The sequence below is a fragment of the Patella vulgata genome, chromosome 5 (assembly GCF_932274485.2).
Source record: "Patella vulgata chromosome 5, xgPatVulg1.2, whole genome shotgun sequence".
Taxonomy (NCBI): domain Eukaryota; kingdom Metazoa; phylum Mollusca; class Gastropoda; family Patellidae; genus Patella; species Patella vulgata.
In genome coordinates, this window is record NC_065883.2 from 65,767,489 (window position 1) to 65,787,380 (window position 19,892).

Sequence of the window (19,892 nt, forward strand, 5' to 3'; positions counted from 1 at the left end):
TAACAGTTTAAGATATAAATCAGAAGTTATTATGGTGAAATAATTCATTGAATCAGACACATATTGAGTTGAACAAGTGTATATAGCAAGTTACAAGACACATAGCTAGCTAACTGAATTAAACAGGTATCATCATATATTTATTCTATAACTACATGCAAATACAAGCAAATATCATTGAATACAGACATTGAATAACCTATGGTTGTATTCAATGGCTTGTACATGTACTACTTTTGTCCAGAATGTCACTTTCAGAATTATGTTAAACTAATGACGTCACCACTAAGCAACCACAATTTTTGGTGATGATTTTTTTTGTTGATAATCTGGATTATCAGTTCAATAGTGTATTTTGAGATTTGCATGTAGTTATAGAATAAAAACAGACCTCAATGACCATTGAATACCACTTGGGTTATTAAATGGTTCACTCGAGTGTATCCCTGTCGCATTCCACTTGCTATCGTATTGAGATACACTCTCTTGCACCATTGAACAATGAGAGCGGTATTCAATGGTCATTGAGTTTTATCTATATATATGCAGGAAGTTACAAGACACAAACACTGATGTATATGTAGCAAGTTATTTAGGGGAGTCCAATAAAAATAGTTTTGTGAGAGAGAGAGAGAGGAATGGGGTTTAACGTCCACTCGACACAAACTAAATCATTTTGGGACTAACATATGGTTCAATTTTATTTCCATAATTCGCTTGCGCATAGGGTCTTTAGCAGTGGGAGGAAACCGGGGGACCTGGAGAAAACCCACGAGGTTAGACAGGCGACCCTAATCCTTGTCACTTACAACCAGGGAATCAAAACCACGCCAGTTGACTCAATGACAGACTTTATGATACAGTGCGTATGTGCCAACCATTCAGCCATCCAACCCCCCCAATAGTTTTGTGAGTTGAGACAGTAATAAGTTATTTGGTAATGTAAAATAAGATAAGTATTGGAGGGGTGAGATAGGTACAGGTACACATATAAGGTCATTTGAGTTAGACAAGTACTAATTTGTATAGGAGAGACAGGTAAACATTGATTTGAGCGGAGAAATGTCTAATCAGCGAAAGGTACAACTACTAAAATATGATCAGGAAACAAAACCAAGACAGATGCCTATTTCAAAGTCGCTCCCTATAAATCTGTTCCTTGCTGAATAAATAGCTTGTTCCTTGCTGAATAAGCAGCTTATTCTGTCCTGAATAAACAGATTATTCCGTCCTGAATAAACAGCCTGTTCCATCCTGAATAAACAGCCTGTTCCGTCCTGAATAAACAGTCTGTTTCGTCCTGAATAAACAGCCTGTTCCGTCATGAATAAACAGCCTGTTCCGTCATGAATAAACAGCTTTTTGAGTAAAAACTGAGTAAAGTATCTATGTATTTAATTGAGACAATTAGTACATGTAATTGAGTTCTACTGGTAGTGATAAAAAGACAAGTTTCCGTAAAGTAAATTGCTTCAAAAAATACATGTACAACTTCCACTGGTAAAATTATTTTATAAAGTTTTGACAAGACTTAGTTTGAATTTACCTTAAATGTAATAGAATAAACTTTATCACCAACACGATGAGAGATTGTATCATCATCATCAATACCTTGCCATATTCGAACATCACCATCAGTTCCACAGGTTAACATATATCTAGAGAAGAAAAAGCATCAATGCATTAAAGAGGAGAGAGAGAGAAATGGGGTTTAACATCCACTAGAAACAGACTAGGTCATTTTGGGACTAACCTATGGTTTAATTTTAATTCAATTGCACGTAGGGGTCTTTAGGCAACCATTAAAGAATAACTACACATAACTTGCTGAATGCTGATATTCGTAAAAAAAAATAAATATGGAAGAAAATGAGACTTTGCAGGGTTATTAATCCTATAAATTGACCAAGTCGTGGAACCTCAAGTCCCAAGTTGCCGCACCTTGAATCCGAGTCTAGTCCCAAGTCGCTGACTTTAGTACTGAGTCAACTCCCAAGTCTTCATAAAACCCTGAGTCCAATTCAAGTTGCCAGTTCATCAAATGAGTCAGCAATTCATAGTGAATAAAAAGTAAATGTGAGTTATGCCCCCTTGCGGTGACGCAAGTCCCAAGCTCTTTCAAGTCGCGAGTCGTCACAATTGTTGAGCCCGAGTCGAGTTGCAACAAATATTTCAAGATGGGTTATAGTTATTGATGGGACTTTAGCTTGAGTCACAAGCTTCGATTTCCCACTTCTGTAATCAAGCCTGGAAATAAGGCACCTGTCACTGACAATGTCAGGCATAGATTCAGGCTTTGTCAGGCACAAAACCTCTGGTGCCTGTCATTTTAGGCACTGATTTGTTTTTTTTTAATGATATTATTTATATATGTCCGGCACTAAGTTGAAAATGTCAGGTTCCATTTCATTAGTGCCTGACATTTTGTCAGGTACATCTAAAACCGTTATTTCCAGGCCTGTCTGTAATTCACTATTGCCAGTTGTGGGAGACAGAAATGTGGTTTAACGTCCACTCGACACAAACTAGATCATTTCGGGACTAGCGTATGATTCAATTTTATTTATATAGGGGTCTTTAGCTGTGGCAGGACCCCGAGAAAACCCATGAGGTTGGACAGAAGACCCTACTCCTTGTCACGTACAAGCGGGGATTCGAAACCACACCGTTTGACTCGATGACAGACCTGTCTCTCTTATTAGTTGTTTTCTTTTGTCAAATGGTAAACAAGTTTGATTGATCGGTCACAATGTCACAGGATTGAAATGTCATATATTCATATATGAAAGTTCATCCTGATTTTCCGACGTGGTTCCCCTTGTCAGTGGTGCAGAACGGAGGGCCTGACAAGAACAGCTGTCTAAGTCCTTTGGATGATACGAAAAACCAAGGTCCTGTGTATACATTGGAATGCAAGTAAAAGATCCCTTGGCAGTTCGAATTCGATATAAGAGTAGGGGATAGTGCCGCTGCCCGGGCAAAATTTCCCTCATAGCACACTGTATGGCGTATGCCCATCTTCATTAGCCCAGTATAGGAGCAGAACAGTAGGACGTTAAACCCCATTTCATTTCATTAAATCATTTCATTTATTCATTATTAGGCTATATGTTTTTGATTCGGCATGGGGTAACTAGCTAAGAACATTGTAATTTTTGCACTTGAAATGTTTCACAAAAGAGGACCAAAAAGAAAAAAATGCAGAAATAAGCAAATTATGCCATAAATCATATCTTTTAAAGTTTTATGGATTCTCTATCATCTATGTCTATATTATATAGTATTTTTAATACATGATTATGATTACAATTACATGGCTTCTCGGTTCAGAATAATAATAAACTATTATCAACTTTTCATAAATAGATTGCTTAATACCTCCCACTTTCTTCAAAACATAAATCAGTATGTCCTTCATTGTGAGCATATCGTAAAGGTTTCATCCTAATTCCTATGGCTATAATCTATTTATTAATATTAGATCTTACTGATCAACTGTTTTGTTTACACTTTAATATTGATGGCATTTCCCGCAATATTTATTTTTGGCGGGCCAGTCGCAGAAAATAAAACTCTAGACTCTTATTGGATGAAAAATAATCACTTTCTAAAGTTAAAAACCTAGATAATATATTACATTCAAACATTCATTTAATGTAAGTATTTACAGCTTTGTGCGATATCTCACTATAAAACTGATTATTTTATTAAAGGCTGTCAATTTTGAAGCAGAAAATGGTTTATTTTTCATGTGACGTCACATATCACTCCCACGCAGGCAATATTATATCCGGCCAGTCGAAAAACCCCGTGATAGCAAAAATTTCCTAGAAATCCACTAATTAATTATGGGCTAACGGTTTCATGTGTTAATTATTGAAGTGCTGCTGAAACAATTATGGCTTCAGGTAATTACATGACATAATTATTTAGTTTGTAGCCTAGCCGCCTACCACGGCGACGGTTTATTTTTTCAGTGTTGTTCTGTAGCAAATAAATACTAAATAGACGTTTCCCACAGAGAGTATTCGCGAGCTGTCATTCATTCATTCATGAATAATCTGAATAGACACCGACAGGTAGGCATTGTGATTCATTCATTCCCCACCTTCATGTCTGATCGACCGTGGGAAAATGTATAGATCACATAGAAAGGTTGATTAGCTTACCTGTTGATCTTTCTCTTCTATTTTTGATCATCGTCTGCTAATCATAGCAGAGCAGATTATGCATGCAGTTGACATAAGAGAAGTAAGATGGGTAATTTTATGTTTACATGTTTTTTGCCAATAATTTTATTGGAAACTTTAGTAGAAAACCCAAATTCATAGAGGTGACTTTCGGTTTCAAAAAAGGGTAAATTCTGCTTTGAACTAAAGTGATTCCAGACTGTGGTTAGTAAATCGACTTACAGTTACAGTGCTTACACTTTTTCTGTCTTGAGTCTTTCGGGAATTCAGGTCAGCAGACGGTTGTTGCAGTTATGCCCAAATTGAAATGTTTTACATGTTTGTGTTTTTAAGTTTGGATATTATGGAAAATGTTCAGTTAGAGGTTTAATAAAATTATATATATTTTTTACGTAAGGATATGGGGAAGGGGGTGGGGTGTGTGTGTGTGTAATTGAGAGCGGACTTGGTATACAAACACAGATGACTATAGAGGTACATATATGTTGTGAGCTAGCTGTGCTTTTCCTACTCTTGTTTTAATTCACTTATTATTGTAGGGAAGTGTGAATGGTGTTTTCAACTGTCGGGTATTTCATCATGATTAAAAATAAACATTGTTAACAGTTTCTAAGTGTTTCACTAGGCCAGTAATAGCAGTTACACATGGTTAACTTAATTTAATGTGAAGGATGATATCATGTTATTGTTACATGTAATATAAATAATAGCATGTTTCTAATATCTAAGCCATAAAGGTTTACGCTTTATTGAATAATTAAAAGAATGCATATATTTATTTGATCAGTTCATGTACATGCATGTACCAGTAATTTACACTCAATCACAGTCTAAACTTTAATGGAATGGACCCCAAAAAAGATTTTTTAAGCACATGCATCAGTCTGACTGGCATTCAGTTGGTTTAAATATTTTTGTATATTTTTGATGAACTTTTGTTAATTATTCCATTTTGATTTATTTTGATTCATAGTGTGATACATTTGATAATAAATTAAAAGTGTCAGTTTGAGTGAAAAAAAAATGAAAGTTTCAGTTTGAGTGAAAAAAAAAAATGAAAGTTTCAGTTTGAAAAAAAAAAAAAAAATGACAGTGTCCATTCAAATGAAAAATGTTTAAGTGACATGTTAAGTGAAAAATGAAATTATAGTGTCAGTTTTAGTGAAAAATTAAAGCGTCAAATTGCGTAAATATGAAATACATGTACTTCGTTCTAGTAGATGGATATCTTTCTTTTTCCAAATTTTCCATTTGCAGTTAACATTTTTATGCTAAAATAAAATCAAAAGAAGTAATAAGTGACTTCTGCTTATTCTGCCTAGCTGAAAATGTAAAGTCTTCATGTTAAGGATACATTAGTTAAAAGCTAAAATCTTCCAATTGCAAGTCTTTCTTTAGGCTTCAGATTTTATAGAAATTATTAATTAGAAGACATTTATTTACATGACAAGCTCATAGTCAACTCTGTAGATCCTCGGATATCTTGGGTACTGCTCGAATTTAAATAGCCATCCATTTAATAATTAAATCAATAAATGACTGACCAAGCTAACGTTTACCGTAAGTCACTGACATCACTATCGGAGACTGGCGATGAAAGGCCTACCAATCGAGGGTACCGTAGCCATGGCCCATGGGGAATGTTACTTGATAATCAAGAATATGTGGGTAGAGTTATCTTCTGCCAATCAAACGATCGGCAATTCAGTGACAACTCTGTTCAGAATAAAGTAATTTAACTGGAATTTTCAATATTTTCTTTTCTTATCATCTATTTTTGAATTATTATAGCAAGAATGGCCAACTCTTTGTTAAACTCGTAACTAACACTGTAACCTGAGTATTCATTTAATCTTGTGTATCTAGCACTAATTTCTTTCACATTCGTTTAATATCCAATCTTTGTTTAAAAATTCGTAAAAACTGTTTAAAATCACCATAAATCTTTTAATTTGTACTTCTGTCCAGTTTAAAGCTGACCATTCAATTTTGATAATGAGTGTTCAATTGTTTAATTTCTCAGTCACTATTAAAAAATAAACAACCCAACTGATTAATGATGTTTTATGATTAATTTTGGAACAGTGGTCAGGAAATTAAATACTTGTAAATTAGACACTCATTATCAAAATTAATCAGTCAGCTTTAAACTGGACACAAGTACAAATTAGATTTTTTTTTGTGATTTTAAACGATTTTGACAAATTTTTAATCAAAGATTTGATATTAAACGAATGTGAAAGAAATTAGTGCTAGATACACAAGATTAATTTGATTTAGAAAGAAGTGACCTTGTTCTTTTAAGAGAACTCACAAAATTCTTACATGTATATTTAAACTTCCAGTACTCATTAAATCGCAATGCATTATTTGCATTTTCAATAAAATATCAAATTTTTCTCCGCTTATGTACATAGATTCATAAATTAACATTTAATTAAGAAAACAATATCAAAATACCAATACTATATAATCTCTCGACTTGGATTTAAACTAGGCCCATCAGGTTTTTCTGCTACCAATAAAAGATGGCAGCGTTCTGTTATAATGAGCATCATACATGTAGATCAGTGAAATTTCAATTTATCACACCTTTGTTTAATACTGATTGAATGAAACCATTTTTGGACGGATATTCCTAATGTAATTTGATACTGATTCCTAAACCGCTAAAATGATGCATCAGGAATTTACATAAAATAATTGGAGCTTTTAGTAGTTGTATCAGTTTTAATTACATATATTAGCAGTAAATGAGTGGAATTAGCACTTCACTGATTGATGAAAAAATAGTTTTCTGATTGACATGATTTGACTTCACAGTTACACAGTGGATAACTAATTTAGATTGTTTGTAAAATTTGAGACAGTTTATGTGTTGTGCATATATTTTGGTCATTTTCAGGAAATTCAATAAACACTCTCTAAGAATACCCTACTTCTTGGATATTCGTTAATTATCGGTTATTTTTAAAGTTGTTGATCATCATTTGTATTTTTCACACAATTATTTTATTTATTTTACAGTTTAATCCATGCTAAAATGTAATCAGATTGACTATTTCACTTTTAATTAAGAAAATAATCCAAAATGATATTCGGTCAAGATAAAAATAGACACATAAAAACATTTTATCCAACACTTACAGGTTACAGGTAGCACTGGCTTGTTTAATTATATCGTCTGAAGAGGATGCTATAGACCAGGTGTGTCAGATCCAGCCTGCCAAGGGTTTAAATGTGGCCGTGGAACAAATTTCAACAAAACTGACGTGTCAAAAATTCTTAGAAATTAGAGCTAGAAATCATTTGTTACTGTTTTCTGGTTTCAGTAATATTTTATCTTGGCAATTTGGAAACAAGTCTAAAAGATTATAATATGTAACGATTTTAGTCAAATAAATCAATAAAAAATTTTCTTTATCTTGATATTTTTGTATAACTCTGGCCCACTTGATGTAAAATTTTACTAATTTTAGTCCATATGGCCCCTGAATTGAAGAGAGTTTGACAGCCCTGCTATAGACGTTGCAAAATTATCAGTTCTTCATATCCTTTTAAATACTGAATGGAATTAAACAATTTTCGGGCAGATATTACTTTTAGAGATCTAATATCCTGTTATTCAAAATTAGTCTTCTTATTCATTTGGAGGAATGAAGTCTCGTTTATATGGTAAAATGACTTTAAACTTATTACTTAATGCAAAAAACACCCCAAGGGGGCAGCAAAAACTTTTTAACAGAAGGAAAACAATAACAATTGATGTGACGTAAATAACCAATTTCATTTATGTTTATGACTTTTCTTGACACAAAAATTGACTTATGGTGAAGCATTACATGTATGTACATTCTTTTAACACAGCTAATTTCTCTCTGTTAGTATTAAATGCTACGGCACCATGGAATCATTTCATTTAATAATTTCCTGTTACTGCGCTTTTACCATTTGTGTCATCAATTAAGAACTGTTTCTTGAAAGATTTTTTCGAGCCGTACCCAGGAAGTGGAACAGATGTGAGTAATTAGGAATTTTTCCAACAGACATCACATCTGCAATATCTGGTTAAATGACTCAAGACGATATGTTTAGCTTTTTAGCATAGAAACAGGTTAAGTTAATAGGGTTGGTATGGGCACAGTGTGGTAGGATGCTTGTCAGTAATACTATATAAAATCATTCGGTATAGACGTCTGTTCATAGTTTAATGGTAAGAGACATATAAATTAATTATTCTACCTTTTTAGCATAGAAACTGGTTAAGTTAACAGGGTTCGTACTTGTACTTTATGGTAGGATGCTTGTCAGTAATAATAGACGTCTGTTCATAGTTTCATGGTAAGAGACATCTAAATTAATTATTATACCTTTTTGGCATAGAAACTGGGCCCTGTTTCACAAAATCTTAACTAAAGATAAAATCCAAATTTTAGTAGATACTTCAATTTTGATTGGCTAAGCACTAAAATCAATCTAATATTATCTAATCAAATTACTCAAATTTGGATTTTATCTTAATTAAAATTTCGTGAAACAGGCCCCAGGTTAGTTAATAGGGTTCATAGGATGCTTGTCAGTATTACTAATAGAATCATTCAGTATTTACTTCTGTTCATAATGTTATCATGGTAAGAGATCGAGATCTGAGGGACCGTCACAAAATTTCAACAGTTGCATCCAAATGAATAACCTGTAGAACTTGGTGGGCGGGCTGGACACCCTGGATAAAAATTGATAAATTAAATGATGAATCATAAACGGAAATATGTCAAAGCGAATAACCTGCGAAACTTGGTAGGTGGGCTGGACACAATGGATAAAAAATAAATGATGAATCGAATCATGAACGAAAATATATGAACATTTTCTTACTCTGTGGGTGCGGATAGGCAGATGGGTGTCTGGGTCGAGATTATCTGCTGGTTATTCACCTGGGGCTTGTTTCACGAAATTTTAACTTAAGATAAAATCCAAATTTTAGTAGATACTTCAATTTTGATTTGCTAATCACTTAAATAAATCTAATATTATCCAATCAAATTACTAAAATCTGGATTTTATCTTAGTTAAAATTTCGTTAAACAGGCCCCTGGATCTAAGTGTTGCAATATAGAATTCAAATTATTCTATTTTATAATAAATACAGCTCTATGTCTGCTATATAGAAGAGTTATTTAGTACCAATTTAATGGCTACAGTAATTGGAATTATTTCAATCTTATTAAAATTTAGATTACCATATTGATTTTTGTCAAAAGCTTTTAAATATATAATGTGAAATATTATTTTAATTAAAACAGAATTTTTATGTTACAACTACATGTAGTATTTTGTCAATGTTATTTTTAAGATTGTTTACATCTCACAATTGTCTGTCTGAATATTACAACATGTAAATACGATTTTTCGTAATACAAATAATAAAATGAACATAGCAAATTTTGAAAATTAAACATTATAAGGTCCATGATGGTAGGGTTCACCTCTAAAGCAACCCGAGAAACTGGACGGTCATAGATTGGACGGCTGATAAACTACAGGTTATCACAAATCGAATATTTTTTTTATGAATCTTGACGACTTTTAAGACTTTTTGGACAGCAAGTTATTAACTGAATATGTGTATTAGATTCTGATATTAAAAGCAGTTTCTCACTGTTTTTCGTCAAATATAAATAGTATCGGGGTCCTAATGTTAACAGCAAGGTTCTCAACATCTTGAAACAAACCGGCAAGAGTTGGGCCAAATGAGGTCCCGGTAGGAAATGGGTTAATTATAAGCTTCCATCCCCTCTAAAATAACCAGACTTAAAAAAAAATAATTTTTGGTAATATACAATGTACAACGACAAATAGGTACACCGTGTGAATATTTTCCATATTTTATTCATGTACAGGCTTGAACTTGAAGTTTATTAATGTCTTTGTTTATCTGTTTCATCTGTCAATCTAAAATATTAGCATTTTTCTACTATTGCCAATATCAGAAAATGCCATAGCCAAAATAAACTGATACAGCACCATGTCATTTCTTCTTAACACATAACCTTTTAACTTAAAAGGTTCATGGTTATATATGTTCTTTTAATTATTAACTATATTTAGTTTTTTTTGCTGAATGTTCAACAATCTTTTTTTAGGTCAAGTAGATACTATATATCAGATATATTTTATGAAGGTTTTAGTTTTAGTAATTTATTTGAAACGTGATAGCATCGATATATTCACACAGGTTTCTGCATGTTGTAATTTATCATTTTTTTGACACCCTGATCCAAGTTTTATGAGTAATTAAGCTATATGGGTGTAGACAAATTGGCAACACTGAAAAGTTTATTTATGACTTTTACCTATGAGGACAATTTTATTGTTATGTAAATAATAAATATATTGATGTATTTTACTTGGTTGAAAAAGAAATATGCTGTGTATAGTACATATTTTAAAAATACTAGTGTAGGATTAGTCATACCATATATTTCAGGTTCAGGAAATAGCATGAATGAATAATATAATATCAAACTTTGTTCATTCATGGATTTTGTAAAAGTTTGTCTTGTGAGGATCAGAGGGGTTGGGTGTGTTTTATATTATAAGATCAGCCATTGACATGGTTTTGGTCCTAAGGAGTAGGGTTGCCTATCGAACCTCGTGGGTTTTCTCTGGGTCCTCTGGCTTCTCCCAGTGCTAAAGACCCCTACGCACAAACGAATTATCGAAATGGAATTGAACCATATGTTAGTTAATAACAATGTTTGTGTCAAGTGGATGTTAATCTTTGATTGAGTGAAGTGGTATGGTTTCGATCCTAAGGAGTTGGGTTGCCTGTCCAACCTCTTGGGTTTTCTCTGGGTCCAGGTTTCCGTCAATTCTAAAGATCCCTAAGCGCAAACAAATTATGGAAATAAAAATTTAACCATATGTTATTCCGGAAATTACCATTTTTTTGTCGAGTGGATGTTTATTTTAATCTCTATCTCTTTTTTTCCCCTCTCCCCCCTCCCTCACCCTGTCCTCTTCACTCATTGAGGTTAATTGACATGTATTTATACTGTCTATGTAACCTTCATTCAGTTGTTCAGGTTAAATGACATGTATATACAGGAACATGTATAACCAGTACACTGTCTAGTACACATCTGTTTCAATAATCAATACCTCATTGACGTGTGGGAGTGAGTTGGCGAAGTAATAGCACAAGTATTAGTCTGTTATGTGATATCATTTATTTTTCATTTTCAGCTGAAAATAACGAAATAGAAATTCTTGAGTCGTCAGAAAGCCGGAAGGAGAAGCCATTTTCAAGTCTGGATGAAACCACAGGAAATAATAACAGCTTGCCAGTTAAACACAGAATGCATCGTTCAGCAGTCAGACCGTTCTTCTGTTGTGGTAGTGAAATTTCTTTGGTAAGTCTTGTGGATAATACGGACAAAGAAAATAATTCCCAAAGTGTGGATACTGAGAAGTCATTGGAGATCACGGGTGAGGAAGATTCACAAGACAGTCTTTTACCCAAAACCAAGAGTGGGTCGTCCAAATGTAGCGAGTGTAATGGTGCGTGTTCTGGGTGTCGAAGACAAAGTTCATCAGTAAGACGGAAAAAAAGTGACAAAATGCAAGGGAATTTAAATAAATCAAAGAAAAAATTCTGGAGTCTGAAGCTACGTGGTAAATTTCCTCAAGGTGGTCGCTATTCGAGTCATCACAGCCATTCATCCGATGCTCCGAGTGAATTGTCTCGCAGTAATTGTCCTAGTCATAGTCATCATCGACAAGACTTAAATCGCCAACAAGATTTACTTCAGTCGGCTAGTAATCAAATCCTTGTTGATGGACATAGAATTCTGTGGAACAGCCCGTTAACTCTTAGTGCTAATTTTGACGAGCTGTATCCCACAGAAGATTTTGATGAAAGACGTAAAGCAGATCGAGCTAAGGAAATACGCGAAGGAATTGAGTTTGATAAAAGAAGCCGCTCTGTCAGTCCGACTGTTAGTCAAACGGCAGGTGCCGCAGGTCCGTCAAATGTTTTATGCCAAATGTTTGAAAATCGCTGTTCTCTAACTTTAACGTCATATCCTGCGTTAAGTCACGGTTATGGAGTGAACTCTGATTACGAAGAATCTCTTTATGGAGAATTGGATTTCTCCACGCCACTCTTTCCAAAAGTTGTACACACTCAAGTAGATTATATTCATTATCTAGTCCCGGAACTTTCACATATCACAAACTGTAGTTTCTACTGGGGTGTCATGGATCGTTATGAAGCCGAAAAATTGCTGGAGAATAAACCTGAAGGAACTTTTTTATTGCGTGACAGTGCACAAGACGAATTTTTGTTTTCGGTAAGTTTCCGTCGCTACAACAGGTCGCTGCACGCCCGTATTGAACAATGGAAGCATAAATTCAGTTTTGACGCTCACGATCCAGCAGTGTTCGCTACCGAAACTGTGTCGGGTTTAATTGAACACTATAAAGACCCAAATTGTTGTATGTTTTTTGAACCCATGTTAACCTTGCCATTGAATCGTTCGTTCCCATTCTCCCTTCAGCATTTATGTCGTTCTGCCATTTCTGATCATATTGCGTATGATGATATTGCTTATCTCCCCTTGCCAAAAGCTCTGAAGAATTATATCACCTATTATCATTACAAGCAGAAGGTTAGAGTAAGATGTCTGGATATGCCAAACTAAAGTAAAGAGAAGAGATTATTTAATTATAGTGATGGTGAATCTGATTAAGACACAGATCCTATTTCGTTTCGTTTTTTATAAATGTAGTTCAAAATTTAGTTTTACTTGTCTTTATCACACTAGGATCTAGAAGAGTTGATATATTATCGCCGTTTTGGTTGAAGGGAGGGATAAACCAATGAAACAGTCTGTTACAGTGACTTCTTGGCATGCCATGCACAGAACTGATGGTAAACCACTAGAAACGCCAACGCTGATTGATTAATCAATGTCTGACGTCATAGGGTCGAAACCCGCTCGTACGACCCCTGACACAACCTTCTAGTACAACTTTTCAGATCTTCATGTAGTGTAGACCATCGAAACTATTAAAAATGAAACAAAATATAGATCTGTATTTAAATCAGATTGTGATGGTACAATGTATTATAGTGTACATATATATATATATTCACTAAAAAAAATTAATACCCATTAAAAAACTCTTGTGGGATAAAAACAAAGTACCAAAAATATCTATACACAAGCACATGTAGACCCAGGCAGTATTATTTATATTTTAGCCATTATTTATATATATTTATATTAAATACTTGAAATATTATGAAGATGATCATTTTATTAAACTTCCCAAATATTCTCGAATGAAAGAGTTATTCCCTCAGTAAACTTCAGAATTTTGACTGATTCTACCGTTGATATATACTGATGGCCAGTGAAAGAATTTAACACCTGACTTAATGTTGGTTTTAAATTTTATAACTGCAGCGATGAAGAACTATTATTTATTGAAATTTATTCTACATGTATGAAGTCTGTCCAACTCTTTGTATAAGCTTAATTAAAGTATAAATTTGATTTCATGTGTACTGGTCCCCTAAAAATATAAGCTTATTCAGTTAGTGTATTTTGTTACAAATACTGACCATCCAGTCTAGTAATAATAGTAATACTGGTTATATCTTATGGTTAATGTCAAACTGGACATTGATCTGCGGTTGAATTTACCATAATGATGACTACATATACAGTACATGCCAGGTGGAAGTATGACATTAGCCCTTGTGATTCTTTTTTCCCATACATACTTCACGGAGATATATATGTAGTTGTTTTAAGCTAGTGAAAATCTTCTCTATTTTCTTAAAGAACGCTTTGCAGTTATATGTAGCAACCTTTTGTCAATTCTACAAAATCCATCCAATTTGGTTGACAAAACCACTGTATGAAAGTCTTACTGACAAAATAGAAATTTAGGTATAATAAGATGAAATTAAAACCAAACAAGGTATTAATATTAGATGTAACATGCAAGGACAATAAGTCTAAAAATCAGATAGTTATTCCATTTTATTCAGGCCTGGAAATAACAGTTTTAGATGTACCTGACAAAATGTCAGGCACTAATGAAATAGTACCTGACATTTTCATCTTAGTGCCGGACATGTATTAATAATATCAATACAAAATACAAATCAGTGTTGGACAAAATGACAGGCACCAGAGGTTTTGTGCCTGACAAAACCTGAATCTGTGCCTGCCCTGGCATTGTCTGCGACAGGTGCCTTATTTCCAGGCTTGATTTTATTGCATCAAATGTGCTATAACTCATCTTGAAACATCATTGCTAATCATGAGTGATTTAGACCCTTGGGCCTCTTCTATCACTGTTCAGTTGCAACAATTTAATAAGAAATATTTCCTTTCATATAATCTTCATGTATGGTGTAAATATTAGACTGTTAAATGAAATACATGTACCCTTAATGGTAATATAGGTTTTCCCTTTGTCAGTGGTACAGGACAGCTCTCATGTCGTTCGGATGGCATGCACAGAAAAGAGCCTTTGGCAGTGTGAATTCGATATAAGAGTAGGCTATAGTGCCGCTGCCCAGGCAAAATTTCACTCACAGCACCATGTTTGGCGCATGCCTGTCTTTATTATCCCAGTCGAAGCAGAACAGTAGGACGTTAAATCTCATTTCATTTATGGTACATGTACATGTTATATGTGTTATACAGAGTTGTGTATATTATACGTTTTTTTATGGAAATATTATACAAATGGTATATTTGTTTGAATTGCTTACATTAAGGCCGTTGCCTTTATTTTGAATTTTTTTTTAGCCTTGGTCATTCCAGTCCATATTGTCATCACTTCAACTAGAACAAATTGTGGACCAAAATTGTGCAAAATTTATTATTGGTTTCAACGGTCACACTAAGCTTCTGTTATGCATTTATTAAGGGGGGGGGGGTTGGATGGTCGAATGGTTAGCACGTGCGTGCTGTATTATAAGGCCTGTCATTGAGTCAACTGGCGTGGTTTCGAATCCCCAGTCGTACGTGACAAGTAGTAGGGTCGCCTGTCCAACCTCGTGGGTTTTCTCCGGGTCCTCTGGTTTCCTCCCACTGCTAAAGACCCCCTACGCGCAACAGAATTATTGAAATAAAATTAAACCGTATGTTAGTCTCGAAATGACCTAGTTTGTGTCGAGTGGACGTTAAACCCCATTTCTCTCTCTCTCTCTCTCTCGCATTTATTAGGACTGATTAACATAAAAAATGACCCCCAACTTGTATTTGAAGTATGCAGAATGCATTTTAATTGGTGGATTATGACAACTTTTCCCATAAGATATTGCGTGAACTGATGCCGCCAGTTACCATATACATGTAGTTACACAGTAGCTTCTGTTTTGTCTGGCTGGTGTGGTTATCTTTTGCAGAAACCATGTCTAGTTGTTTGAATGGGCCCAAAAACTGAAATTCTGTAAACACGTTGGCGGGCACAAAAAAAAATCTTATCAGTTAGAATTCGAAATAAGAGTACGCTGTAGTGCTGCTGTACTGGCAGTATTTCTGTCTTCATTAGCCCAGTCGATACAGAACAGTAAGGTTTTAAACCCCGTTTCATTTCTATTTTGTCCAGACTAATGTTCGTTGTAATCAAAGTGAAGACAATATAGGCTGGAATGATCAAGATTAGACAACGGTCCACTAGGCATCGGCATAATTGGGGTTGTGGAATTTGTCTTTTGGAATGGATTGTTACTCTACGTGGGTATGTGAGAGATGAATTTAAGTCGTTGTTATATTAAGGGTTTTTTGGTTATTCTATTCTACATCAGTTGGTCCAAACATTCATAAAACATAATCAAAATTACCTGAAGTTTTTTAATTACAGCGAAATCAAGAAGGTTGAATCTCGGTTCACTTCCTTGTTGTATAAAAATATTCTTCCTGGACCATTGATGTGTGCTGTGTTGTTATTATGTAGGATATTCATTGATGTATTTGATTATTTTGTTCAATAATAAATGTACATGTACTGTATCTATTATATTTGCACACGTTACTTTATTTAAAAATAAATTATATCTGACTGTCTGACAGTGTCTCTATACAATTACCGGAAAAGAGAAAGAAATAAAAATTTACCCGATTGTTAAAAGATGGAAGTACGCCCTCACAGCAGCCATGTCACCACAGTAGTTTATCCGAAAGGAAAGCTTGGATGTAGGCCAAATTTGATATTGCGGCAAAGGGGGGGGGGGATAACTCTGGAATGGAAAGTTGCAAAATGCTGTATATCAATAGGGTTTGTCCTCTAATGGCAACAATGCTTCAGACCAAATTTCCAGAATGCTCAATATCGATAGGGTTCATCCTTTTATGGTCACAATGCTACAAACTAAATTTGGAAGGGACTCATTACAGTCTCTACTGCATTCACAAGTTTTCGGCAAGTGGAGGGGAGGGGGCGTAACTCTGGAACAGAACTGGATAGGGTTTGTTTATCCTCTCATGACCTCAGTGATTCCGATCAAATTTTAAAGAAATGAGTTAAAAACTCTAGCCTCTATCGTGTTCACAAGGTTTCTGGAAGCGAGGGCATTCTTACTGCATGTCAGGAATCCTGTAGGTCCGTCCAGTCACAATTTATATCTGATTTTGATGAAACTTAAGATATAGGTTTATCTCCAAAAGATCTTGGTTCCTTTCGTTATCGTCATGTATTGGACCGTAATTTCATGGATTATAGCCCTGATTGTATAAAAAGTCACGTTTTTAGCTAGAGGTCACAATTTTTATCCAATTTTGATGAAACCTGAAATGTATCTTTAAAACCCAAAGATCTTGGCTCAGGCATATCACACTGTTACTTCCTGGATTGTAGCCCTTGATTGTACGAAAATCTATCCATCTTGTGCAAAATGTCAGGGTATCTTGCATAGCAATCGCTGGTTATTTTTAGATATCCTTCCTTTAATTTGTGCCAGATATGGTTAACATGTCAACTCAATAATTTTAATTTGATCTGACAGATTTTTTAAAATTTTAATATGTTGTTAATTAGGTAATTACATGACAATGGGAACACACACAACATACAACACAAGCTATATATGGATATAACTACTTTTCTTTATTAAAACGTCACACGTATGTGTTGCGAAACATTGTTAGAAAAATGTGTGATGTGTGTTAGGAAACGTGGTTAGAGAAATGTGACAGGTATGTGTTACGAAACGTCGGTTATTAAATAACCAAGAAGTACATGTAGTCACCTAGTGTTATTTGTTGTGATGTACATGTCATGTAAAGAATTAATGGAAACACTTTCTGTTACACATGACAAAGAAAGATCATTGGTTCATGACAAAGAAAGGTCATTGGTTCAATTATGGCAACTGAGTTAAAATATATGTAAACTGATTTATGTAGAATATACCTGATTTAATCAGTTCATTAAAGATGCATTATGTAAGAATTTGATAAAGAGCTGGCCATTCTGAGTATAATAGTTTCAAAATAGATAATGCAAAATGAATATATTGAAACTGTCAAGACTTAGTCTTGATTATCCATTTTATTGTTATATTTTTAAATCTCAGGCAATCAATGGTAGGGTGACCCGTGCAGTGAAAATTTTCCCTACAGAAAGTTGGACTCGACACGACGAATGTGCACGCTTCAGTGGCTTGTCTCGAAGTGATTTCTGGCTAACCACGCAGTATGATAATACTCAGTGCTAGAGTCTATGAAACTATAAATAGCCATCGCACGTGCAATTCTCTACACATCTATCAACTATTACAGCCGTAAAAAAAACTATTGTTGATGATTCTGAATAGCAGTAATATTTAGCAGCTTTAGAAATTACGTTCATTTTATTTTTTAAATTGCTTTATCATTAACTGTACCGTTAGGAGCAGCATCTTTGGTTTAGTACAAATAATATCTCTGAAACACTCGAGTTAGGCAGGAACATGATACTCGCAGTAGTTACATTTTACTCACAAGTGCCCGGATGTTATGACCGACACACGTAACCATAAGTATTGTGGTGTAATTGTCGAGCTATTTGGAGATATTTATTTATGGTGGGTCACCCTACCAATGGTCTAGATAATTGATTATTGTTAAAATTTCAAAATCTTGCAACTCTTCAAATCCATTTAAATCTTGGCCATCCGGTGGTCTAGAGAGTCCATTTTGCTTGTCATGTATATAAATGTCTAAATAATAGTTTATATAATATTTCATGCCAAAATAAAGACCTGCAATATGCAGATTTAGCTCTTACATAATGCATCTCTAATAGATATTATAATTTATACAGTACATGTATGTTATTTGTTTACACTTACAGTGTATCGGAGATTCAATTATGTTTGTTTCTTGTTTATGATATTAAAGATATATCTTTAAATACAAACTGTGTGTATGTTTTATTATATGCCTACATATAATTTAACGTTGTCACGTGTCTGTCTGTCTGTCTGTCCACCCCCAAAATGGGAACCGCAGTGGCTCATCGAGTAAGAAACTGGCTCGTTTCAGGTGTTGGCAGAGAAAATTCCACATAAAATACACAATATTTATTTAATATATCTCGCATCTGGATGTTTTTTAGGGTTTAGGCCGTTAGGTCCCATGTACACATTGACGTGCAGTTAGAATTCGTTATAAGAGTAGGCTGTAGTGCCACTGTCCGGGATATGCTTTATATCTGTCTTCATTATCCCAGGTAGTGCAGATCAGTATGATGTTCATCCTCATTTCATTTCATTTCCTTACAACACAAGGTATATGGATATAACTAGTTCTGTTATAAAAACATGTGGTCAGGAAACGTGTGGTGTGTTAGGAAACCTGGCTATAAAAAGGCATCCCAAACATAGGCCGCCTGTCCACAGTTAGCTCCGTCCGAGAACATGTATTCTCGAGGCATGAAGTAGATGGATCGCTGTGTTCAGCCGTATGATAAAAACGTTGACATGTAACCCAGTCAATCCTGGAAAATTAGAAAGAGAGAGCAATAGGGTTTACCGTCTACTCGATACAAACTAGATCATTTCCGGACTAACAAATGGTCCAATTTTATTTCAATAATTCGCTTTCGTGTAGGGGCCTTTAGCAGTGGGAGGAAACCAAAGGACCTGGTTAAAACCCACGACGCTGGATGGGTGACTCTACTCCTTGTCACATACAACCGGGGAATCGAAACCAAGCCAGTTGACCCAATGACAGACCTGATGATACAGCGCGCACATGCTAACCATTCGGCCATCTACCCCCCCCCCCCTCAGAAAAGTAAGAGTTAAAACCTAATTTCATTTAACTTAACAATACTAACAACAGTTAGAAGGATCTCTCGCCTGGTCGATGCTATGTATATGATAGTCATTATGGTGTGTCACACGCTACAGGGAAGTCAATAACCTGAGATATTAATATCCTGTAATTAACTACACAGCCAATGTTAATCTGTGATATTAATTCAGGATATGGTATAACTTCCTCATTAGCTTGTTTATCCAGACAGATATAAGGACATACAGATTCATACCAGGATGTCCTATAATAACCATTATAAATATTTATGAACCAAGTTTTTAATTACAACTTTATAGTTATCGATTTTTCGAGTAATGCAACAAGGATATCGCATAAAATGACCAACAGAGAATTTAAAGTTTTTGATTATCGCAGT

General features: G+C 34.5%; 1 protein-coding gene across 3 annotated transcripts; it reads left to right on the forward strand.

Moving 5' to 3' along the window:
• Window positions 1-18,614, forward strand: LOC126820436 (suppressor of cytokine signaling 5). Of its 3 annotated transcripts, XM_056100822.1 has the most exons (3): window positions 3,781-3,908; window positions 8,441-8,531; window positions 11,436-18,614. In XM_056100822.1, the coding sequence occupies exon 3, from the start codon at window positions 11,549-11,551 to the stop codon at window positions 12,890-12,892; it is 1,344 nt and encodes a 447-aa protein (XP_055956797.1). In that variant the 5' UTR covers window positions 3,781-3,908; window positions 8,441-8,531; window positions 11,436-11,548; the 3' UTR covers window positions 12,893-18,614. The 3 variants fall into 3 exon arrangements, with proteins under 3 accessions (XP_050404375.1, XP_050404372.1, XP_055956797.1); XM_050548418.2 differs by lacking the exons at window positions 3,781-3,908; window positions 8,441-8,531 and adding an exon at window positions 1-126; XM_050548415.2 differs by lacking the exon at window positions 8,441-8,531 and having other exon boundaries at window positions 3,777-3,908.
• Window positions 18,615-19,892: the final 1,278 nt, after the last annotated feature.